The sequence below is a fragment of the Hyaena hyaena genome, unplaced genomic scaffold (genome assembly GCF_003009895.1).
Source record: "Hyaena hyaena isolate Hyena2069 unplaced genomic scaffold, ASM300989v1 scaffold_187, whole genome shotgun sequence".
Lineage (NCBI taxonomy): Eukaryota > Metazoa > Chordata > Mammalia > Carnivora > Hyaenidae > Hyaena > Hyaena hyaena.
The window spans coordinates 463536-490542 of NW_024080820.1; the positions used below are offsets into that span (position 1 = coordinate 463536).

A 27007-nucleotide genomic window follows, 5' to 3' on the forward strand; every position below is an offset into this window, starting at 1 on the left:
GAATGAAACACAACCACTTTCTTACACCATACACAAAAATGAACTCCAAATGGATGAAAGGCCTAAATGTGAGACCTGAAACCACAAAGCTCCTAAAAGAAAATACAGGCTGTGATGTCTTGGACATCAGCCTTAGCAACATATTTATGGATAGGTCTCCGAGGGCAAAAGAAACAAAAGCAAAAATAAACTATTGAGACTGCACCAAATAAAAAGTTTTTGCACAATGAAGGAAACTATTAACAAAACAAAAAAGCAAACTTTGGAGTAGGAAAAGGTATTTGCAAATGATATATCCAATAAAGAGTTAATATCTAAAATATATAAAGAACTCATACAACTCAATATCAAAAAAACCTAAATAATCTGAATAAAAAGTGGGTAAAGGACCTGAACAGACATTTTTCCAAAGAAGACATACAGATGGCCAACAGACACATGGTAAGCTGCTCCACATCACTCATCAAGAGGGAAATGCAAATCAAAGCCATAATTAGGTATCACCTCACACCTGTCAGAATAGCTAGTTCCTAAAAGACAAGAAATAGAAAGTGTTAGCGAGGATATGGAGAAAAAAAAGGAACCCTTGTGCCCTGTTGATGGGAATGTAAATTGGCTCAACTAATGTGGAAAACAGTATGGAGCTTCCTCAAAATGATTTAAAATAGAAATATCTTATGATCCAGTAATTCTACAACCAGGCATTCACTCCCCCCAAAATGAAAACAGTAATTCAAAAAGATATATGCACCCCTATGATTAGTGCAGTATTATTTACAATAACCAAGATGTGGAAGCAACCTCAGTGTCCATTAATAAATCAATGGAAAAAGAAGATGTGGTGTGTGTGTGTGTGTGTATATAATGGAATATCTGGGGCCATAGAAAAGAATGAGATCTTGTCATTTATAACAACATGGGTGGACCTTGAGGGTGTTATGCTAAGTGAAGTAAGTCAGAGAAGGACAAATATGATTGATATGCATATTATGCATGTATATACATTGTATATACATTATAATTTCATGTATATATGGAATCTAGAAAACAAACAAAAAGAGAAACAAACTTCTAAATACAGAGGAAACACTGATGATTGCCAGAGGGAAGGGGGTTGGGGGATGGGTGAAGATTTTAAGGTGACGGATGGCGACTACCCTTGTGATGAGCGCTGAGTAATGTGCAGAATTGTTGAATCACCATGTCGTCCACCTAAAACGAATATAACATTGTGTGTCAACTATACTTCAATAAAAACAAATAATAGAGACCCAGGTTTAAATCTAGCACTTTGAACCACTGGCAAATTCATTCATCACTCTCAACCTCAGATCTGCATCTGCACAAAAGGGGACAGGACCTCCTCTGCTAAAAATTCAATCACGCCATGTAAATAAATGTTACCAGCATAGTTGATTAGCAGAGACGAGTCTTACTCCTATACCTGCCAGTGCCCAGGAATTGGCATAGCCTTCGTCTCATCAGGAATGCCCGGCAAAACTGTCTTCCTCCCTCAGGAGTATGCAGGCTGCGTTCACGCTCTGATTTGCATCCATGCCCTATTTCAGACTTACACGCCTCCTTCACCACAGGGTGGTGACAGCGGGAGGGTGACACCCTCAACGAATGCACTGAAATGCCACAAGCACTGAATGTTAAAACTCAGAATCAAATGTCCTTGTAAGTTTGGAAACAATTACACGCAGAGCTTTCAATGTCTAACTAAGCATTTTCATAGACAAACATTCTAAGGGGATGTATTTTATTTCCTCAATTGACCAAACCACACGGGTTTTTAAGTATGCTCATGAGGAAAGCCCATCTCTTCCTTCATAACTCTTCAGTTTCTAGGACATTGCTATGTACCTTATAGAATAGTAACACTTTTTTTCTTGTTCAGTCACTGGGAAAATTTACTCCTTCAAAATCAGTTTCAACCAGTGCAGCCGAAAGGTCTTACTGTTTTAAGTGCAGTGCTCACTGCAATGGAGGAACAGACTTACGGGCCAGTGTTGACCCACCATTTGGTGCTAGAGGCACATGAGGAATTTTAATGGTGCCCACGTGGGCCGTATTGGGAGATAAGGAAAAGATTCCACCACAATTCTCATAAATTGAATATAATTCTACTGAATCATTTTAAATTCCCCACTGTGGTTGCTCTATAAAATATTTCCTCCTAAGTCTAAAGTAATACTCCTAATGTAAGTATACATCCTATAAACACGTTTTTCATGTAAAATCATGTGCCATAGGTTTTTGTGAACAGGTAATTCCAAACTATAAAAACAAATGTCGTAGTGAAAACATTTCTAAAATATGGGTGGCATATCAGAAGTTCCACAGGACACTAGATATTACACAAAATACATAAAAGAATACATTAATAATAAATAAATAAAGGTGGGGTATATATGAACAAATGATGTTGAGGAAATATGAAGTTAATCAAAATTAACAATTCTTATTTATTGATTTACTGTTTATTTATTGTTTTGAGAGAGAGAGAGAGAGAGAGACAGAGCACGATCTCAGCCGTCAGCACAGAGCCCGATGCGGGGCTCGAACTCACGAACCGTGAGATCATGACCTGAGCCGAAGTCACTCAACTGACTGAGCCACCCAGACACCCCAATAAGTCTTTTTTTAACTGTGTTTTTATAACTGCAAGTGTGTGTGTGTGTGTGTGTGTGTGTGTGTGTGTGTAGGACCAGAATGTTTATGTCTTCCCAATATGTGTATGTTAAAGCCCTAACCGCCAAATAACTGTATTTGGAGACAGGGCCTGTAAGAAGGTGATAAAGCTTAGATGAGGCTCTAAAGGTGGGGCCCTATCTAATAGTAAGGAGACCCTTATAAGAAAAGAATGAGGCATCAGAGCGCTCTCTCCTGCCTTCTCGCCCCCCAAAGAGGCCACGTGAGCACAGAGGACGCTGGAAGCTGCCTGCAAACCAGGAGAGCTCTCACCAGAAACTGAACCTTGTTGGCCTTGATCTTGGCCTCTCCAGCCTCCAGAAGTGTGAGACAATAAATTTCTCCTATTTAAACCATGCAGTCCGCGGTATTCGGTATGGCGGCCCTAGCAGGCTACTGCAATATGAGACAAGCCACCCACCAATCGGGCCAAAACGACCAATCGAATCACTAGCAAGTAAATGGACGAAGTTTATGGCTGAATCTCTCAATGCATGGATCCCAAACAGCTAACACCGTGGTCTCTCTCCAAGGCTCCGAGAAAGCCTAAACAAACAAGAGGCTTTGCATCCGCCCCACCAGGAAGGTGAAGCATCACAAGGCTGAAAAATGTCCCTATTAAAAATGTCCTTTTCCAAAAAGCTGACCTCTATACTCATTAAACTTTCAGAACGAAAACAAAATCGTCCCCAGACGAAAATCAACAAAAAGCCTTCTGCTTGTGAGCCCTCGCCGCATACAAGGCCCCAGTCCCTAGCAGGTCCACTGGGCCTCCAGCTATTGACCTGCTGAGGGCCTCAGGCCTCGCCCACTTTACAAAGGCACACTAGACGTGGGCCACGCAGGGCCGGTGGTCGTCAGGCTCTGCGGTTCCAGGCGCCTGACCGGCCCCCGGCCGCCCGCACACCCCAAGAGCCCCGCGCCTACTGCAGTGCGCCTCGTCGCTCCAGTCGTTGCAGTCGTTGTGGCCGTTGCACCGCAGCTTCCCGGGCAGGCAGATCCCGCTGGTGCACAGAAAGCTCTCGGCCGCTCCGCACAGCGCTGAAACACAGGGGCGGGAAGACGGCGTCAGAAGGCTTGTTCCTTTAAAAGTAGGGGAAGTAGGGGCGCCCGGGTGGCTTAGTCGGCTAAGCGTCCGACTTTCTCTTGGGTCATGATCTCGCGGTTCGTGGGTTCGAGCCCCGCGTCGGGCTCTGTGCTGACAGCCAGCTCGGAGCCTGGAGCCTGTTTCAGAGCCTGTGACTCCCTCTCTCTCTGACCCTCCCCTGCTTATGCTGTCTCTCTCTCTCTCTCCTAGAAATAAATAAAACATTAAAAAAAATATAAAAGTAGGGGAAATAAAGAACAGAGGGAAAACCTTCTTCCTTGGCTCTTCAACGGATTTGTTTCCACATTCCCTCACCGGGCTTCCTGTGGCCCTCTAGAACAGGAGTGGTGAAATTACCTGCCAATGGGGCGCCTGGGTGGCTTAGTCGGTTAAGCGTCCGACTTTCGCTTAGGTCATGATCTCACGGTTCGTGGGTTCGAGCCCCGCGTCGGGCTCTGTGCTGACAGCCAGCTCAGAGCCTGGAGCCTGTTTCAGTCTGTGACTCCCTCTCTCTCTGACCCTCCCCTGCTCACGCTGTCTCTCTCTCTCCTAGAAATAAATAAAACATTTAAAAAAAAAAAGAAAAAAAAAAGACATTACCTGCGAGGGTGTTTGCCTGAGAAACGCAAAAATAAACTCAGCCCTAGGCTGGCTCAGAGCACCAGAGGGGAGCCTTACTGATTGCACCACTTCGGTGGGAAACATACCAAATGTGAGTATTTTTCTTAATAACTGCAAATTATTTTAAAAAGTGCTGTTAGTGGAACAAACATTAAAAAAAAATAATAAAACAGCCCCCCTCTCCTTCTAAATTGCAACATGGGGCACCTGGGTGGCTCAGACTTAAGTGTCTGACTTCAGCTCAGGTCATGACCTCAGGGTTGGTGAGCTGAACCCCCACATCCAGCTCTGTGCTGACAGTTCAGAGCCTGGAGCCTGCTTGGGATTCTGTGTCTCCCTCTCTCTCTCTCTGCCCCTCCGCTGTTCGTGTTCCATCTCTCTCTCTCTCAAAAATAAATAAACATTAAAAAAATTAAAATGCTACACAATGTTGCACAGTAAAGTTACAGTAAAAAGAATCAACTGTCCTGTGCTTGAACCAGGCCTAGGGACACCCTGTCCTGTAGTGAAATATATTTACTTGCCTCAAAAAAATGCCAGTGAACTATATCAGAGTCTGTTTTGCCATAAGGAATGTGAAACATTACCTAATGATTTTTTCATTCTTTTCTTCAACATAGTTATATTTTAATATTTTTTTGCTTTTAGTATTGCGGTACTTTTTAAAATCAAAATTCAACAAATATTCAATCGTTTCAACATTACAGTAGACAGGTGTAAGATAAAAAGCTAGAGAGTTTTTTTTTTTTAAGGAAAATCATTAACAAAAGGAAAGATCAGTTCCTTTTCAAAATAAAATGGGTGTTAAAATAGACTTAAATATTTGGTAATGTGCATCCAATGCCTTTCAAATGTGCATGAGCTTTAACCAAGCATCTTATTTCCTGGACTTCATACAAAGGAAATCATTCCAAATAAGTGCAGGTTTTTATTTTTAAGGCTTTTCACACCATCATGATTTATAATGAAATGATAGAATAAGAACCATGTAATACTTGGGGGCTGGTTAAATAAATGTTGTTACCTTCATAATAAGAAATACTGTTACAGCCATTGAAAAGAATGCTGCAGAAAATACTTGATGTCTCGGAACAAAGTTCAAGGTAATTTCAGTGGAAAAACACCGTTTGGTACGGGAAAGAGCAAAATACAATTTGGTCCAGAAAGAAGTATATCAGCAGTTACTGTGATTCTCCCCAGTATTAGGATTAAAAGTAATTTTTATTTTCTTCATTTTATTTTGCTCTGTATTTTACAAATGTTCTTATAAGAATGGTGTCTGTTATTATTCAAGTATAATTGACACATAACATTATATTAGTTTCAGGTGTACAGCATAATAATTTAATATTTGTATATGCAGCCAAATGATCACTTCAGTCATTCTAGTTACCATCCATCACCAGGGAGAGTTACAGATTTTTTTTCTTGTGATGACACCTTTTAAGATTTACTATCTTGGCAACTTGCAACTATGCACTACAATGTTATTGATTGCTGTATATTACATCCCCATGACTTATTTATTTTGTAACTAAGTTTGTTCCTCTTGGCCCCCATTGGCTCCCATTTCCTTCACACCCAACCACCTTCCCCTCAAAAACTATTATTCTGTTCTCTGTATCTACATGTTTTGTTTTGTCTTCTTTGTTCCGTTTTTTAGAGTCCACATGTAAGTGAGATCACATGGTATTTGTATTTCTCTGTCCAACTTTCTTCACTTAGCATAATACCTTCAGGGTCCACCTGTCTTGTTACAAATGGCAAAATCTCATTTATTTTTTGGCTGAGTAGTATTCCTTTGTGTATGTGGATGTGTGTATACACATACACATATATACCACATTTTCTTTATCCTTTCATCTATCGATAGAAACTTAGGTTGTTTACATATCTTGGCTTCTGTAAATAATGCCGCAATGAACATAGGGGTGCATATATCTTTTCAAATTAGTGTTTTCCTTTTCTTCAGATGAATATCCAGAAGTGGAATTACTAGATCATGTGATAGTTCTATTTTTAATTTTTTGAGGAACCTCCATATTATTTTCCATAGTGCCTGCACCAATTTACATTTACACCAAAAGTGCATGAGGGTTCCCTTTTCTCCATATCCTTGTCAACATTTGCTATTTCTTGTCTTTTTTATAATAACCATTCTAACAATATGATATTTCATAGTGCTTTTGATTTGCATTTCCTTGATGATCAGTGATGTTGAGCATCTTTTTATGTGTCTGTTGCCCAACCGTATGTCTTCTTTGGAAAAATGTCTATTCAGATCCTCTGCCCATTTTTAAAATCAGATTGTGTTATGTTGTTGCTGTTTTGCTATAAAGTTGTATCAGTTCTTCATATATATTGGATATTGATCCCTTATCCAATACATCATTGAAAATATCTTCTCCCTGTTAGTAGCTTGCCTTTTCATCTTGTTGATGGTTTCTTTTGCTGTGCAGAAGGTTTTTAGTTTCAAGTAGTTTCACTTGTTTATTTTTGCTTTCGTTGCCTTTGGTTTTGGAATTTGATCCAAAATTCATCACTAAGACTGATGTCAAGGAGCTTTCCACCTATGTTTTCTTCTATACATTTTACGGTTTCAGGTCTTACATTCAAGTCTTTAATCTATTTTGAGTTTTTGTGTATAATGTAAGATAGTGGTCCAGTTTCATTCCTTAGCATATCAGATAACACATGGCTGTCCAGTTTTCCCAACACCATTTGTTAATGAGTGTGTCCTTTCCCCGTTGTATATTCTTGCCTCTTTTGTTGTAAATTAACAGACCATATATGCATGGGTTTATTTCTGAGCTCTCTATTCTGTTCCATTGATCCATGTGTCTGTTTTTATGCCTATATTGTACTGTTTTAATTACCATAGCTTTGTAATATAGTTTGAAATCAAGGAGCATAATACCTCCAGTTTCATTCTTTTTTCCTGAGATTGCTTTTACTATCCAGGATCTTTTGTGTTTTATACAAATTTTAGGACTGTTGTATTTCTGTGAAAAATGTCGTGGATTTTTGCATCTATGTTCATTAGAGATACGGGCCTATTGTTTTCTTGTTTCTTTTCTTTTCTTCCTTTCTTTCTTCTGGTATCCGTGCCTGGTTTTGGTATCAGGGTAATGCTTTGTAAAATGAGTTTGGAAGTGTCCTTTCCTCTTCAACTTTCTGGAAGAGTCTGAAAAGGATGTATATTAAATCTTCAAATGTTTGGTAGAATTCACTGGTGAAGCCATCTGGTCCTGGACTTCTGTTTGTTGTTGGTAGGTTTTTGATTACTGATTCATCTTCTCACCAGTAATTGGTCTATTCAGATTTTTTATTTCTTCATTATTCAATCTTGGAAGATTATATGTTTCTAGGAAACTATCCATTTCTTCTAGGTTATCCAATTTTCTGGCATAGAATTCTTCATAGTTTCTCAAGATGTTTTGTATTTCTGTGGTATCTGTTGTAACTTCTCCTCTTCCATTTCTTATTTATTTGAGCCCTCTCTCTTTTTTTTTCTTCATGACTGTAAAGATTTTTAAATGTTGTTTATCTTTTAAAAGATCAAGCTTTCAGTTATAAGCTCAAGTTACTTAGTGACTATTATTGTGTTAGTCTCTTTTTCATTTGTTTCTGCTTTGATCTTTGTTATTTCCTTACTTCTACTAACTTTAAGCTTTGTTTCTTTGTCTTTTTCTAGTTCTTTAGGTATAAGATTAGATTGTTATTTGGATTTTTCTTGTTGCATGGGGTAGGCCCCCTTGCTGGAACTTCCCTCTTAGAAACTGCTTTTATTACATCTCAAAGATTTGTATTTCCATGTTTATTGTCTTAAGGTATTTTTTTATTTCTCCTTTGATCTCGTCATTGACTCATTATATATTTATGTATGTATTTATGTGGGGTTATTTAATCTCCACATATTTGTGACTTTCCCAGCCTTCTTCTTTGATTTCTAGTTTCTTACTGTTGTGGTCAGAAAAGATGCTTGATGTGATTTCAGTCTTCTTTAATTTATGAAAATTTTAATTTATGGCCTAACATATAATTTATCTTGGAGAATATTCCATGTGCATTTGGTAAGAATGTGTACTTTGTTGCTTTTGGATAGAATGTTCTGTAAATATCTATTAAGTCTATCTAGTCTAATGTATCATTTAAGACCAATGTTTCTTTAATGATATTTTTGTCTAGATAATCTATCCATTGATGTAAATGGGGTATTAAAGGCCTCTACTATTTTGTATTCTTGTCAATTTTTTCCTTTAGGTCTGTTAATATTTGCTGTATATATTTAGGTAGTCCTTTGTTGCATGCATAATATTTACAAACATTATTATCCTTTCATTGGATTGACCCCTTTATCACTATGTAATGCCCTTCTTTGTCTTTTATTACAGTTTTAATTTTAAAGTCTATTTTGTTTCATATAAGCATAGCTACCCCAGCTTTCTTTCAAGTTCTTTTTGCATGGAACATCTTTTTCCATCCCTTCACCTGCAGTCTTTGAGTGCTGTTACATCCGAAGTGCATCTCTTGTAGGTATAAAACAATGTCTTTGTTTATTATTATTTCTTTACTTATTATTTTTTAAATCTATCCAGCCACTCCCTGTTTTTTGATTGGATAATTTAGCCAATTTCCATTTATTTATTTTTTAAATCTTCAGTGATACTTCATTTTTTAAAAACTACAAATGATGTATTTGGAGGTATTTTTTTTTGTTATTTCTACATGTTGGCATGCTAGTAAAGAAACTTTCAAAGTTAGAGTAATAATGTCATCCCTTTAAAACAGAACTATTTGGCAATAAGTTTGTCCAATCATAAGGAAATTATGTGATCAATTAACCCCTTCTGGAACTCTATCCAAAGGAATCCACAACCTTCAACTTTATTAACCATTAAAGGTAAAATCATGCTATACCTTAAGTGTGCCTGAAATTTAAAGTGGTTTGAGAATGACTGGCCCCAAGCTATTTCTTAAGTGTCATCTCTGACCATACCTTCCTTGCCTCCTGTTTTCTGCCCTGACAATAATGAATTGGGTACTTGGGCTTTTTCAACTCATTGTGCTGTTTCTCTATACTTATTGTGTTTGTTCAAGCTGTACCTCTTGACTGAATTCTACCCATGTCCCCCAGAAAAACCACCTGTGTAGGCCCTCTGCATATATTTGGCACAATTACAAGAACTCTTAAGTATCATCCAAATTTCTGTCCTATTCGCCCCACATCTCTATGGGCCCAGAACATAAAATACAAACAATAACTGATGCAAATACCACTGAGACAGTCTCTCAAAACTGTCTGCTGTCTCATTCTCTCTCCTTGGACATTTTGACCATCCCTCATCAAAGCTTTCTACTCAGCTTCTAACACTTTGCCAGTCTTCCCCCACCTCCTCCGTTGGCTCCTCCTCCAATTCTCTAGCTGGGTGCATTTCTTAAGGCTCAGATCATTTGGCTATTTCTGTAGTGAATTAATATTACAGGTGATTCACCAAGAATAATTTGTAAGTTAGGATACTAAATCCTCCAGGAGATAAGATTGGTAGGAAAAGGGTCCTACAAAAGAAATGTAAAGTTCTTTGCTTTCTCATGTGAAATAGTGTTTTTTTTTAAGATTTACTTTTGTCACTATCAAAGTAACATACTAGCAGAAACTGGAAATACGTATAAGAAAAACCTTCCATCATACCACCCAAAGAAAATCCCGGTTAAAATGGATTACTTTTCCTTCAGGATTTCTTACAGCCTGCTTATATCAGCTTTATCATCTATGTTGATTAAGAAGTGGTTAAGGACACAGACTCTGGACCCAGGACTGCCTGAGTCTGTGTCCTAACTCCATCACTTCCTGACTATGTGGCCTTGGGTAAACTCTTTAAGCTCTATTTCAGTTCCTTCTTCTGTAATATAGGAATTCTAATACCTATATTCTTGTCTATAAAGAATTGAAAGTGTTTATAACATACCTAGGAGAGTGCCTGGCACAACATTAATATTATATAATTACTGGTAGTATTTTGAAAGCTAACCATTTTTATATATTACTAATAATATTACAGGTGAGTTACCTAAAAAGCAATAAAATGATAGTTATGAATAATGATCATGTATACTAATAAAAAAACAAAAAATTCCTTCTGACTTTGAAATTTAGGTGAAAGAGTAGTAATCTAGGAACAGGAACTAACAGACCGACCTTATCAGCCTCTAGAGGCTACTACCTAGAAATCAGTGTTCCAAACCAAAGTTTTTAAAAGTATGTTTTTACTTTTATTTTTTCATATTTATTTTTGAGAAAGAGAGAGCACTAGTGGGAGAAGTGCAGAGAGAGAAGGAGAGAAAATCCCAAGCAGGCTCTGGGCTGTTAGCACAGGGCCCCATAGAGGGCTCGATCCCACCAACCATGAGTTCATGACGTGAGCCGAAATCAAGAGTCAGACGCTCAACCAACTGAGCCACCCAGGTGCCCCTAAAAGTAGGTTTTTAAACTGGTCAAGGGCAAAGAGATCTAGAATGACACATTCCATCTATAATTCAGCTAAGGGGATGATTACTTGAGCTACTTACCAAGAATATTAAGTAAACAGATTCTAGTTGATCTTTCCTAGAGTTTATAATAATATATACTTTATGTTGTATAATATTCTTACTTTGTCTTTTATGGTGAATATTTGTTCGTTAATGGTAGTTACGTCATGGTTTTCACCATATGAGCTACAGAACATTTGGTGAAGCAGAATTAGACACCAGAAATAATGTACATTCTAAGACATTCTTCCAGAAGGATACCAGCTCCATTGATTCTTGTTATGCATTCAAGCTGGGAACCAATCAGTTTGTCGATTGTGTCATCTTGTTGTTCTCGTATGCTGTGCACCACATGAAGAGAGTCCCTGTCTGACAGGATACTATTAATCTTATTCTCCCAAGTGAGCACCCAGCATATCTTGAAGATCAGAAAGAAAGCCTCACTCAGTGTTGCTGTGTTGACACAGGATGACATTTATTCCTTGGGGCGCAGCATACAGAGCGTCTCGATGGGACATCTCACCTCAGAGGGAAGGTGGGCCTCTGCCCCCTGCAGCACAGTGCTCCTAGAACCGCTGCACAGGGTCATGACTTTGACTGGAGACACTAAGGTTCTTCTTATGCCAAGAGCAAGGTGACCATGAGCTAGTCCAAAGTGACTTTTGATTCCCACAATCATGGCTGCCCAGGAAACAGATGCATCCACTGTGCGCAACCGCCCCCATTCCAGCATGTGGGAGCCGAGGCTTCCCCAGTGACAGAATTTCAGTCTCTAATAAGATGCCTGCGCTTGGAAAGAACAGCCACCGCCTGCATCAAATCCCCCTGATTCAGACTAATCCGTGTTTGTTCTTCATCATCAGTCCTAGTAGAAGACACGACAGAAACATGCGCAATACTTTTCACTGCAGAAATGACTTTGGCCAGGTCGTGGGTGCAGTTAGCACTGAGTTCTGCTCTGTGCATTCCCCTGTGGGGTAGTTGGGAGCTTTGGAAGGATGTATGGTCCTGGAGGTGCAAATTCCAGGCCCTTAAGCCGACTGGCGGTTGACTTCCTGAGGTGCAGCATCCCGGGCTGTGTGAGGAGAGTAAATACGGACTGTTTCCCAGAGCCAGGGCCACCAGGCACTCCTCCACATTTTCCAGGTTATGCGCTTCAAGGGGCGGAAAATAGGCAGATGGTGAGAGAGAATCAGACCCGCCTTCTTCTGCGGCACCTCCTCCATCACTTCTGTCAGGTCGTTGGTAAGGAAGAGTGTGTTTACAGTGTGGGGTGGGATTGGTTCCACCGTTATCCAACACTGTCCCAACTGTCATCAGGTGACAGGGACACAAAGTCATTCAGGGAGGACCGGAGAGCCTCCAAATCCATGAAGCAATGGGCATTTGCAGATCAGGGAGTGGACAAGCCGGACTGTTGTGGGAATAAGGTGTCCACAGATGATAACATACAGAAATCAGGGAACACTGAGTACCTGCCATTTCAGTCCCACCGCAGACCTTCTCCAGGGCAGTGAAGAGACCAGGCATGGCCAGAAGCTCCTGAGTCAGGACCCCTGCCCTACTCATGCCCTATGCTCTTGTGGGACAAACCAGTGTTCTGCCCTATCTCCTCGTCTGCCTCCTTTCATGGCAGCATCTCCCAGAGCTGCCACAGCGTGCACGCTAGTCCATTTACATTTAAAGTAATTATTAGGTATGTACCTACTGCCATTCTGTTGAATTCTCTTGCTCTCTTCCCTTATGGTTTGATGAATTTTTTTTAGATATGGATTTTTTTGGTAAATAAGGTCTTTTGCTTGTTTTTAAAAAATTTTTTGATTCAATTTATTTAAACAAATACAAACAAAAAACAACATTCACCCATTTCTCCCACCTCCCCCTAGACTCAGCCTCTTGGAAACTCCAATCTGTTCTCTGTGTCCGTGAACTTGGTGTTTTGTTTTTGTTTATTTTTAAGATTCCACCTATAAGAGAGATCATGTGGTATTTGTCTTTCTCTGACTTTGCCTTTGACATAATGCCTTTGAGGTCCATACATGTTGTCACAAATGGTAAGATTTCTTTCTTTTTTAATGGCTCAGTAATATTCCATTATATATATGTATATATATATGTGTGTGTGTGTGTGTATATACATATATATTTTTACACACACACCATTCATCCATTGATAGACACTTAGTTTGTTTTCGTATCTTAGCTATTATAAATTATGCTGTAATGAACGTGGGAATGCATGTAACTTTTGAATTAATGTTTCCCTTTTCTTCAGATAAATACCCAGCAGTGGAATTACTAGACCACATGGTAGTTCTACTTTTAATTTTTGAGGAAACTTCATACTGTTTTCCAAAGTGGTTGGGGCACCAATTCCACTTCTACCCTTGGTGCACAGGTTCTCTTTTTACCACACCCTTACCGACACCTGTCATCCTGTCTTTCTTTTTTTAATTTCTTATATTTTTGATAATAGCCATTCTAACAGAGGCGGGGTGATATCTCATTGTGCTTTTGATTTGCATTTCCCTGATGATGAGTGATGTTGAGCATCGTTTCAGTTACCTGTTGGCCATCTCCATGTCTTTGGAAAAATGTCTATTCACATCTTCTATCCATTTTTAATTAATTAACTATTTCATTAACATGTTTTAATTCAAGTATAATTAACATGCAGTGAATTATTTTATATTAATTTATATTAATTAATTAATTATATAAATTTCCATTGTAATATAGTGATTCAACAATTCTAAACATTAGTCAGTGCTCATCACAGTAAGTGTACTCTTAATCTCCTTCATCTATTTCGCCCATCCTCCAATGCCCCTCCCCTCTGGCAACCACCAATTTATTCCCCATATTTAAGAGTCTGTTTTTTTGTTTGTCTCTTTTTTTCTTTGTTCATTTGTTTTGTTTCTTAATTTCCACATAGAAGTGAAATCATATGGTATCTTTCTCGGTTAGACAGATTTCACTTAGTATTATACTCTGTAGACCCATCCATGTTGTTGCAAATGGCAAGATGTCATTCTTTATTATGGCCGAGCAATATTCAATTCTGTATGTATATACCACATCTTTTGTATCCATTCATCTGTGGATGGACACTTGGGTTGCTTCCATATCTTGGTTATAGTAAGTAATGCTGCAGTAAGCATAAGGGTGCCTATCTCTAGCCTGCCAAGAACTGCCTCTCCACTAGTTACAGTCCTGTGGGGCCCAGAAATCACCCTCTACCACCACCAGAGCCAAGCGATTAAGGAGCATCCCCTATCTGGACTGCATGCACCTGCTGGCATTAGCAAGGCGATGGGAAAGTGCAGGGCAGGAGCATGCCCACTTCCTTTCATGGGACTGAGAAAGAGCTTCGGGCTGGGGTATACCACTGGCTTTCATGATGTCTGACTTTTTTAAACAGAAAAAAAAAAAGCTAAGTGTTTCATGAGTTCTCAATTCAGAGTAACAGTAAGTAAATACAACCCTTGAAAACTTCTATCTCTGTCTCCGTCCCTCCAGGAAGGATAGTGTGATCACTTGTGTGGTCAGTTGCCTGCTTGCTGTCACCACTCCCAGAATAGTATAATCCTTGATGAGATGAACTCTGTTGACTAACTAAATGGAACTAGGAAATACAGAATATTTTAACTCAGAGTTAGAAATACACAGAAGTATAGACTGAATGCTCCAGGCAGTGAAACCCACATCAGTCACATTTCCCATGTGAGAGTGGGAGAGTGGCTGGCACTCAGAAGGTTCTTAATTAATATATGATGGGGAAAAGTCACCTCAATCTCAATGAAGCACAATATATTACCAAAAAGCAAATAAAAAATGCAATTACTTATTTCCCAATTCTATCAAGGAAATAGGAATTTCAATTTGCTGAACATTAAGTATCAGTTGATTTAGTTAAGTTTCTTAGGATGTTACCTCAAGTGTAATCATCAAAAGATCAACAACAAGTGTCTGGTTTTCCATTACATGCCACCATTTCAGGATCCATACAAATGACATCTATGGATTTCAACCGCTAAAATACGAACCATGTTTATATTTTGAATAGTCTTAGAGGACTCAGCACGGGACACATTCCTATACCTACAAATACAGACTTTGTACACAGGAAACCAGATATAAAATGAGAATCCAAAACACTAAGATTTCACTGGCCAGTCTATACAGTATCCTCTCTCTAGCATTAGGAGAACATTTTCAAGGCCTAAGTGTTTATCCTATTGTTGGGATTGTTTCTGTGTTATATTAGAGACTGAAGAAATTCCATCTGTCTGCATTTCAGCAGCTGCAATGCTTCAGAAGAATTATTGCATTCCCCACCTTAGGGCCCCGACGATTCCTCCAGAAATGTAGCTGAAAGTTCACCAGTAAATAGCTCCTAACATCTAGGTTTCATCTTTAAGACCCTATATATTTTATTCCAGTAAAGCCATTTCTTGTGTATGGTTATGTCAAATCTGGATCAAATTTAAAACATAGCATTGCTTGCATTGTTTTCATTATTGATATCCCCCTGTCTTGGCTAATTCAGGAGAAACTGACTTCTTTTGTGTGGTTCCTCAGTAGGAGGTGTGGCTACCCTTGGTTTTACATTGTAAATTGTTTGTTTATTCTTATTTTAGAAGTTCAAAGCTTCATTAATCACTATTAGTTTTGTAAACTCGGAATAACTTTGGTATAGTTTCTGTTTGATTTCTCCTTCACTTAGATTCAACATTTCCACTTTTGGTGCATAAAACTGGTCAACTCGCAAAGTACTTCAAACACATCTTATTCGGAATTTCCAAGCAGCCGCATAAAGTAGACAGGCAGGCATTCTATCCAACTTCCTTAGGGGAAATGGTGAAGAGTGCCATGCGGTTAAGACAACAATTGCCTAAAGTCTTATAGTCAGGTAGACATGGAATCATGAGGTCTGAGCTTCAGGCTCGATCCTCCATACCACACGCTAGTGACCTGTTTCTTGTCCAGGGCAGTTGTGTGGTCACCTGATTTGTGGTCAGTTCAAAGACACCAGGTTCAAGTAAAAGTTCAAGTCTGTCTGTATTTTTCTAGCTACATAAAAGATAAATGTCTGCCCTTCGGGTGATTTGGACCAGGTGAGATAACATTCCCTCTTAGCTCTGGGTTTTCTGGAGAACACACTGAGAGAGCTCATAACAAGTATCTGTAGAAATTTTTCAACTATACATTTCACTTGCTTACACCAATAATCTTCATTCAAATAACCTTTTTTTAAATGTTTATTTATTTTTGAGACAGAGAGAGACAGAGCATGTGTAGGAGAGGGACAGAGAGAGAGGAAGACACAGAATCCAAAGCAGGCTCCAGGCTCTGAGTGGTCAGCACAGAGCCTGACACAGGGCTTGAACTCATCAACCCTGAGATCATGACCGGAGCCAAAGTCAGATGTTCAACTGACTAAGCCACCCAGGCACCCCTCAAATAACCTTTTGACTTAGCCCTTAAGGTAACAAAGATTCCCTGAGAAGTCATGCTGTACAATCCTGACACCATTTCCACTAACATCATCTATAATTCTAAGAGGTACATGTTGGACTTTAAATCAATGGCAAATTGATCAACAGAAGATTCATTTGTTAATCAGACAAATAGTTACTGTATGTTTACAATGTGCTAGGCATTATTCTAGCATCTAGGGACACAGCAGTGAAGAAAGCAAAAATAATCCCCTACCTTTATGTAGCAAATATTTTACTGATGGTCATCTGTTAGAGATAATCTTACCAAGTAAAGATACTTCACCACCAAAATTGATTTCCATTCATACATGTAGCAATTGATTATTATTAATGCAATAATAGCAGCATACAAAGGTATGCTAGTTTACATGTCCAGATGAGACACTAGTTTACATGTCCAGATGAGAGGGATAATTATGAACCACCTGACTTCAGAATTCTCTGGATTCTGAAGAGTACATACCCATGAGGATAATCAATTCTTTTCAGTATTTTGGTCTCTAATAACAGACTGCTGAAATAACATCCATTTCCTGAAATCCTTTAGATTTTCTACAAATGCTTCTAGGTCTCTCAGTTCTCTCTGCCAGTGTAATATGGGCACCACTTATATTGGCAAATGCTCTCAATACTTTGACTGTTAATTTTTGGAGTCCCTTTCAGAAATTACCTACCAGTCACTGACTGTATAATGTCCTCATTCACCCACTCTTTAAGCCTTTGTATAAAGTCTGAAGCTCAGGTTCAATTCTACCTCTGATGAGAAAGCTGACCTGGCGGAGACTGTTATCACCTGAGCTTGTACTGAGACCCTCTTAGGCCTTCGTTCTACAAGTTGCTTGAAATTAAGTTACTGTCGACCACTATCCCTCTTACCTTTTACAAGAATATTTGACTAGACAAAAAAGAACATGTCTAATCTTTTAGCAGCTGATGCAATTCTTCTTGTAGAGAGCGCTGTATCTTTGGGTTGATAAAAGGATTGAGGTGAAAGATAAGAGATGAAAAAGGAGAAAGAAAATCCAACGATAGGCTCAAGTAAGTCAACTCGGTCTCACCCAGTTTTCCAAGCCACAATCACTAGCTCACCCTTCTTTTTGTTGCACATTAATATGGGTAGGTATGCATGGGTATCAGCGCTCTGTGTATGAAGGAGTAAAGGATCCCCATGGGGGGAGAGAGGAGCCAATGCTGCTAAGCGCTGTCTTGGGGGAAAGCTAAATAAAAACGCTGGTGGTGTCCCCCTAAGGAGCACAGTACAGAGAAGATTCTTTATAAAACAGAAATATCTACTGGGATATTTCAAGTTGTTTTCTGAGGAACGGGAGGGGTAATCTCTTCCTCTATCTGCCATGTGGAATTAACAAAGCTTATGTCGCTAACTTTTCAACTCACTTATTTAGCCAACTTGGCATCTTTCTCAGAGGTTGAGAGATACCATTGAATACAGAATAGATCTCTTTGTGGAGATTGTATTCTAGAGGGACAAATACCAATAAACGTAACAAAGTTATTTATTATAATAAATAATGAGGTAATAAATTCTATTTTAAAAAGAGTCTACAGATTATGTGGGGGTAGGTCAGGTCCCAATATTAATTAGAGGGCCAGGGGCACGCCTCTTTGAAAGTTGACATTTAAGTAACAACTTTCAGGGGAAGATTTTAGCAGAAGGGGGTCCCAGTGCAGAGACTCTCAGGCAGGAACATGTCTGGTGGCCGTGTGGGGTATGGGGAACAGCAGAAGCCTGTGTGGCTGTAGCAGAGCAAGTGGTGGAGAATGCAGCAAGATGTGAAGCTGGGTGGAGGGGAGGGGTCAACCACCTAGGGCTTTGCAAGAACTTAAAAGTAATTTCATTGCAAGGTTTCAGGAAATAGTGGTATGATCTGACCTATATTTACAAGGATCTCTGCCTGTAGTGTTGAAAGTACTCCAGGGGACAAAGAAAGCAGTGGGAACTAGCGCTGAGAGCCCATTGGAGCTGTCCAGAAAGAGCGATGGTGGCTTGGCGGGGGTGGCAGTGAGGGTGCCGAGACATGACTGGATGCTGGGTGTATTTTCAAAGTAGAGCCAAGAGGGTTTCCTGGTCCTCTTGATGAGTTTTGAGATAAATACAAGAGCCAGCGAGGACTTCAAGTTTCCAGCCAGCCAGAAGACTGGAACTGCAATCTCCTGAGGTGGAAAAGCCTACGGGAGGAGCAAGACTGTGGGGGAAAAGATCAGGAGTTGCATTTTGGACATGTTTCATCTGACACATACAGGAGACACCCAAGCAGAGAGATTAAGTAGACAACTGGACATATAAGTTCAGAGACTGGGAAAGAGGATAGGACTATAAATGTAAAGATGTGAGTTGGCAGCATCTGAACTTGACACCAGAATGCCCGGATGAGATTTTGGCAATGTCAGGTCCGTGGAGACTCTGAGAAGAGCAGCGTCAATGGAGTTAGAAGGACAAAAGTCTAGCTGCACTATGTTTAAGAGAGCGTAAAAGGAGAAGAAGTAGCTCGGAAAGGGAGGACAACTTTGTTGCTGCAGAAGAGAATAAATCGGTGCCTGATATCAAGGGAAGTGGGGTGGGGTGGGGGTGGGGGGCTGAAAGCGTTTTGAAGTGATTTCGCATGAGTATATTCTTTGTGGAGAGCAGAGTGGTACCCAGTTCTGCCTACAGGTTGGCATGGATCAAATAAATGATCACTCTTGAAGATACAGGAGGCTGTGGATGAAGAATCATCAACATCAGGAATATATTCACAGTCCATACATGAAGCCAGTCTTATTCTGTCTGTCTCTCTAATCCTATCACTAAAATGTGACTTCCTCAGGAAAAGTGTCTTCCAAGGTGAGAAATGCTTTCATTCTCTTCTTCACCTTCTTCCACATCTACTAGGCATCTATTAAATATGGTGCACCATGCTAATCCCTTCTAATAGCGCTGATGCACAAAACCATCAGAACTACAGACTGCTTTAAAAAAAAAAGACTGTTTCTTTATGATTCCTATAATTATATTAGCAGAAGATGTTTGTTTGCTTATTGTTTCTCTTTCTGTCTCCTTTCTAGAATGTAAGTTCCTTGAGAGAAAGCATTGTATCAGTTTCTCTCACTCCTGAGTCTAAGATAGTATTAAATGGTTGTTAAATAAGTAAAGACAGAACATAAGGTGCCTAGCAGAACTAAATGATCATTCCTTTGGGGGTAGATGTTCAAAGGCAATACACAACTTAGAATTTTCTTCTCTTAACTGGTAGGGAAATAAGGTGCTGACGAAATAATAAAATCCCTCTGTGTTAGCGTGGGATACTCACTCAAACCTGCTGGCAAGCCTGCCTCTGAGTACCATCTGCTTGTGCGATTGGACCAAGAGTATAAAGGACACTTCTACCTACAATAATCTTCCCCACTGGCCTGTGGAGATGTGTCTACTATTCCTCCGCCGCCCCCACCTCCCACCTACATCCACATTACTCATTCCTTACGTTAAAATGGCGGTCTTCAGATGAACCCTAGGAGACCAAGAGAAAGGACTTGGGGCCACATCATGGGCTGGAGGGGTGTCTCCAGTCCCCTGCTCCAGTCCTTTGCCAGGGACCTCTACCCTTGTCCACTTTACATATTTCAGCCCGTGGAAACTTTCCTTTGAAAATGGGTTTTTGCTGCCAAAACAAGTTTGACAACCCTTCACCCTTAAGATTGTAAGTGTTTAGTTAAAATCTGAGAGAGATTACACTTTAATTACACTTTTTTGGCTATGAATTCTTAGTTCTGAATTTAATTACAGGCTGTTGCACTTCTCATCCTATCTGGACTTGAAAGAATGAGCTATTGGATGAGTAGCTTTTGAGGTGGGAGAAAGAGAGCTCAGGGAAGTTATAAAACATGAGAAAAAAGAATGAGAAGTGAGACCTGGGAGCGCAATACGCTCTGAATGTCCCACCTGAAGGTGTCGCGGTCGTGGATCTAACTCTGTCACACTATGGTATGAGAAATGCCACGTCACTTTATTTTTCTAAATCAAATTAATTCATCCTTCCTCACGCAAAAAGGTGATAAGAAATCTTATTCAGCCATGTTTTTCAGAGATTTCAGCCTTCCTAGGGTGCTGCAAGGATCCAAGGGGCTTACACGGTGCCTGGAAGAACTGAGGAAGGGCTCTAGCTTTGAGTTCCTCAGAGGATCGCTGAGGGACTCATGGTTCCAAGCCCTTGGGTTTACACTAGACAGAGCGCTCCACTATGTCTGATCCATCCCAGGGTACAGGGTCATGGTCCCCAGAGTCAAGCTTTCCTGGCTGCCCCACACAGCCATTCCCCTCTGAAATCCTGCCTCTTTCCCTAAGCAAGTAAGCAAGGTCCTTGCCACATGAGGGACATGGCAAGACTCAGCCCCCTTCTGAGCCTTGGGTAATGTCTCCTACATCCCCTGCTCCACTCCTACACCTCCAAACATTTCCTCCCCCCCACCCCCACCCCGCCACGCCACCCCACTCTGGGAGATGCCACATGATCTCTGACCCTCCCCTCCCCAGTGCTGGTCTCTCTCTTCTGAAAATGCGCAGATGGTAACACAGATCCTGTTTGTTTTCTTAGTAGATTGCTCTATTATACAGATATTTCATTCATTACCAAGGGAGCAAAGGACTCTGTTAGTGCTTTTTAACATACAGATCTTTGTCCCAAAGCAGAATATGGTAAGCGGTCAGTAAATGCCATTGAATAAATGCGCTTAGGGACTTCTTAACTTAGATAGTCTAAAAACAGAAGTACCGTGGTGACTTTCTCCTGTATGACCCACAGTGCTCATACACGTGCCGCAGAGACCAGGTCAAGCCAGTCCGCTCACACAGGACAACTCTTTAGTTCCAAATCCCTCCGTGACTGGTATATAACGTGTTTCAATTAGCGAGAAACTATCGTCAAATAAATGGCCAAAGAAAATCCAAAGCAACTCCCAATTAAATGACCTCAAGATTAAGTTACTTCTTGACTCATTTTTTTTTTTCTCTCTCTGAAATAAAGCTACGCTTTGATTCAATGGAAACTTTGCCATCTGGCCTTCAGCTTAAACTCTTGAAACTAAGAACTAAGTATATGTATCGCCTGTCTGACAGCATGATGGAGGGTCTGTCGTTCTACAGAAAAATCAGTCATTGTGAAATTATCTAAAAATCATGAGCAGAAAACAAAAATGGTTCTGTAACTGGTGGCACTCTGATAGGAGAGAGAATATAGAGTCTGGAGAGCAATTCCATGTCATCATTCAATGTCTCAAGTAAAATCATGGTATGAAATAGAGGTAGACAGAATTCTGCTCAGAAGGTTTTAAATCAAATTAGAGGAGAAAGTAAAGAAAGGGCAGAAGAAAAAGGAAGACGTTAGCCTCACGATCAGAGACTGCCAGAAATAGACTGTCAAGCAGAAGTCTAAACAAAACTTAAAAAAAAAATTATTCATTCAACACCACAGAAAGAAGGGAGAGAGGGAGGAAAGAAGGGAAAAAACTTCCAAACAGGAACTGTCCAATTAAAAGGATATACTAGTCTACTACCCCAAATAGAACTAAAAGTCCCAAATAGAACTCTAAAACAATTTTGTCAAAAACCACTGGAAAATAAGATGCCTACAGCAACTGTGTTATCGTTTCCTGCAGGTTAGTGCAATAACATAACTTCAACTTTCGAAAGAACACGGACAATTTAGAAGCTATTTGCATAGGCAAGTCTGCCCTCTTGACAAGGCAGGTAGAGATTTCTAAATTCAGGGATAATTACTCAAACATTTAGGTTTCGTGGGGTGCTACTTTGAGTTTGCTTTAAGAAGTAAACACTTTATTTTCTAAACAAGAACAATCATTTCATGGTGCTTTAGAATATTTTTGAGATTTTCTCCAAACATAATCTGCCTCATATGACATTTTGCAATTCTGGATTATGAATCATGAAATGAAAGCGATAGAACTATACATTACCTTTGACAAATTTCAAGCAAATGTAGGATGATTTTTAGAAAAGAATGAGAGGTCTGCATATAAATCTAAGAGAAGTAAAAGAGATACATATTATTTGGAAAGGAGGTAACAGTCTCTTGCATGCACGGGGTAGTATCTGAAAAATTATGCATACTAGCATTTTTCCAGACCTTTATTAAATGGGAAAGTCAGTCACAACACCTATGGAAAGACTTAAGAGAATGATAGACAAACAAAAAATAATCAGTTTGAAGAGCTATTCCGTGTTATTTTTCTTACTTGTTAAGCTATACAAATTGGACTGATTTCATTTTATAAGTTCATAGTTTATGGATTTAATTTTCAACTCAAACCAAACTTATTTTTAATCCTAATTTCTTTTACTTTAGTTCATTTCATACATTTTACATAATGACACTCTAAAAGCTGGAATAAATTGCCTATGATAAAATACTATGTGGCCTGAGACCCAGAAAGAGAATAGACATATATATTTAGAATTCACTCTCAGAAGAACTTGGAGAAAACATCTTTCAAGCATAAATAACAGTTCTATCTTATTGTCTAAAAAGTCACTTCAAATCCCATGAAGATGGCTTTGTATCACTTTTCCACCTACTTCCTATTGTTAATTATAATTTACAGTATTCCAAAGCACTGTCATCTTTAAACATTCACTAATCTTCAAGATACTGTAGGACATCACTTATCTTTCACATCAGATAGCCAGTACTGGGTGCTGAGATTCAGAAGCCCTAACTTAGAGTTCTGCCCCAGACCTTCTCTAATCTCCTTCCTCTCAACAGATGGCAACAAACCCCACTCACTTGCCATCACAAAGTAGCCCGTGGAGACAGCACACATTCCATTGCTTGGGTCAACTCAGGGGTGGGAAAGCCTACTTCCAATTATCCGACGCTTCAAGCTTAAACTACCCCACAATAATCAGGAAACTTCAATCCTAAATGGCATCATGATAAGAAGAAAATAAGTTAATGGGGAGAAAATTAGTTCATAAACACTAAATATCCATACTGAAAGTGACTGGATCTACAGACCAGAAAAGTAATTATTCACAATAATGAACCTCAGATATGAAAATAAAAGTCATCTTGAGGGGCGCCTGGGTGGCTCAGTCAGTTAAGTGTCTGACATAGGCTCAGGTCATGATCTCACAGTCTGTGGGTTCGAGCCCTCCGTTGGGCTCTGTGCTGACAGCTCAGAACCTGGAGCCTGCTTCAGATTCTGTCTCCCTTTCTCTCTCCCCTCTCTCTCTGCCCCTCCCCCGTTTGCTCACTGTCTCTCAAAATAAAGACATTAAAAAATGTAAAAAATAGTCATCTTGGAGAAAAAGTATGAAGTTGGATTTAAATTAAGTGATTCATGCTAGTTTGGGCCACTTAATGAACCTTTCTGAGTTTCAATAACCTTATCTGAATCCTATCTGCTTTGATATGGCCTTTGAGTATATTGATCAGTAATGGATAGAAAGCACCTGGCACTGAATTGGGCAATGACCAGTATGCTCTGTTTACCAAGGCCGGGGAATGTGTAATTCACTTCTGAAAGATGGTCATCACCAAGTGTTAAAAAAAAAATGCCTTGTGCTACAAGGGTTAACCTGAGAATAACTAGAGGGTCCCCTTTCCCAACTTTAGGGATACAGCACTGCCTCCTTAGAGCTGGAAAGTGGGGGCACCGGATTCTTTGTAACAACCAAGTAACTGGAAAAGAGCCTGCTTCTAGATCAACACACACAGGAACCAATATAACAGCATCTAGGGATAGAATTCCTAACTTTCCTTTGGCTCAGAGACAGAAAAGGAAGTCAATTGCTCCAGGAAAGTTGACTTGTACTGTGAAAGCATTTGTGTTCTGCTAAATGATTTACATACTGGTGGGACACAGAGGTCCCTGAATTCCCTCTCCCATGCTTCCTTTTCTACCGCTGCATGCCTTTCACAGCACAGCCACATAAAATTTCTCCTAGTGTCCCTAGTTACCAGGATTGTATGTAACAAAGCCACACAGACTAAACCTAACATAGGAAAAAAATCAGCCTTGCCTAAAACTAAATATAAGCACAATTTAATTAACTTGCATTCCAGAGTCATAGCTGCCAGCATGCTGAGACCAGAATATTGGGTACACAGCACCCAAGGCTCAGAGGGATGGGGGGAAAACCCCTGCTAAAAATTTTTTCAAAATGTTCACAGGATTCACATGTTTCTTCGTACAGGTAAACAGGGATAATGTCTCTGTGAACAAGATCTAGCGATACAATCGGAATGAGCCAAAGGAAGAGAAAAGGTGAGAGGTTGAAATGAGGCTGAAGTTTCAGGAAAGCCATACAGGGACTAGAAATGGACAGCAAATAATTTGTCATTAAGATCGGCCCTGAGTCAAAGAGGGAAAGGTCATCTGCCACCCTGGGGAAGCCAAAATCTATGCGTCTACCGCTGTAAACTCTCAATACTGCAGTCTGAGCAGTGATGCAGTCTCATCTGGAAATATCCAACTGATCAGTCTAATGTGCTTAAATTAATCCTGGGATACTTTATGGCGTGAGGATCGACTAATGGTAGTTGGGTTGGGGGAGTGAGCTGAGCAAGGGGGTAAACACCACTGGGAAAAGGTCCATTTTCTCCCACTTGCCAAAAGGGTAGGGAATGTGCAGTTTCCAAGCAGGCGTACTCAGCACACAGGCTCTGGGCGGCGCTACAGGGAAGTCTGACTGAGACACCCACTGTGTGAGAGGTTGTAAAGAGTCACAGGGCATTCTAGCTGGGAGACAGCTCTTTTCTAATGGCCACCCTTGCTTGTGTCTGTAACCAGGTATATATGATATCATGAAATCCCACTTCTGCCAGTTCTTTCTTTAGAGCAATGAAATGTCCTTCAGAATTGATGCCTACTTACATCTTCTGCACATTTTTCTATTGGTCTTCTTCCTTGTTGATTTATTGGAGCCCATTTTGTTGCAATTTTCTTTGTCTTTAATTTTTTTTTAATGTTTATTTATTTTGAGAGAGAGGGTGTAAGCAGGGGAGGGGCCGAGGAAGAGAGGAAGAGAGACAAAGAATCCTAAGCAGGCTCCCAAGCCTGGCATGGAGCTCGAACTCACAACTGTAAGATCGTGACCTGAGCTAAAATCAAGAGACGGAAATTTAAACAACTGAGCCACCCAGGTGCCCCTATTTGCCTTTTAAATTCATAGTCTTTCACTATACAAAAGTTTCACAGGTGAAGCCAAAAATCAGTCTTTATAAAATGGATGTATTTGTAAATCATATCTATATGTGTCATAGAATAGAAAGTCTAGGAGGGCAGTAATTTTGGTCTGTTTTGTTTCCTGCTATGCCGTGGGTCATGGAGGAGGGATGGGCACACAGGTGGGCTAAATAAATTTAGCATTCAACTCAGAGCCTTTCTAAAGCAGGTGGAAAACACCCCAGCCAAATTAAAAACATCCCAGACAAATTAAGAGACATTTTGTGGCCAAAACATGCCCAAAATGGGCCACAGAGATAGAAAATCCAGGCTAGGTTTCCTAATAGTCAAAACTGATTTTCACATGGCCATAGGGGGAAGCCTACGGATTGACTGACTAACTTTTGTTCAAATAAGAAAGCTTCCTATATTGATGAAATGGTCAAAAATACAAAACATGTAACCTGGTCTATATTTAACAGAACAGAATAAGAGAACTCTTAAGACACCTTGCAAGATAAATGTCAGCCAAATGCCAAAGGGAATAAAAGTGGTGATGCTTTCAAGCCAGTACCTTTCTTAACACCAACCACCAGAGGGAGACCACACCACAAACCAAACGGCAGAGCCTACTGTACACTCGCAGGAAGTGCCCAGGTGTGTGACAGCATTTGAAAACAATGGTCTTTTATGGGTTCTCAGTATTTCTGTTAACCATTACATCACATTTGAATTTTGCATTTTAACTACAGACACCAAAAACTGTGAGTCCTTGTAGACCCGTGCACATGGGACACTTAATAACGGACTTTGTGCATTTGTTGTGGAATTGACATTTTTCCATTCTCATAACAGCCAATAACTTTAGAAATCCGGTTTTGACTCAGACAGTTTTCTTTCAAATGGCTTTGTATACATTTTTAGAATTGTCATCTATCCATAATATGATTTTTATGGAATTTAAACGGATTTTTAAAAATTTTTTATTTATTTATTTTTGAGACAGAGACAGAGCACGAGTGGGGGTGGGGCAGAAAGAGAGGGAGACACAGAATCTGAAACAGGCTCCAGGCTCTGAGCTGTCAACACAGAGCCCGATGCGGGGCTCAAACCCACAAACCGTGAGATCATGACCCGAGCCAAAGTCGGACGCTTAACTGACTGAGCCACCCAGGCACCCCTAAACGGATTTTTTAGCAGGTGATCTCCTTACAAGGTAATCAATCTCATTACAAATGGCTGTTTAGAACGTCTGACTGTGGTACCCAGATCGAAATGAAACTTTGCAGCTGTAGAATAGTTCTTCTGAAATGTTAATAGCATAAGCCCCAACCTCTCTGCTCAGAGAATTCTGAGAAATCAAACTGCCAATTTTACTCAGCAAATACCCTCCTAA

The 27007-nt window shown here is 39.9% G+C and overlaps 1 protein-coding gene and 1 pseudogene across 5 annotated transcripts in view; both read right to left on the minus strand.

Moving 5' to 3' along the window:
- The window catches only part of CORIN (corin, serine peptidase), a 247819-nt gene that overhangs the window by 90738 nt on the left and 130074 nt on the right, over window positions 1–27007 (minus strand). For all 5 annotated transcript variants that reach the window (XM_039241111.1, XM_039241112.1, XM_039241113.1 and 2 more), the window contains exon 6: window positions 3622–3735. In XM_039241111.1, the coding sequence (XP_039097042.1) occupies window positions 3622–3735 (114 nt within the window). The remainder of the gene's footprint in view (window positions 1–3621; window positions 3736–27007) is intronic.
- LOC120237683 lies at window positions 11145–12582 on the minus strand (annotated as a pseudogene).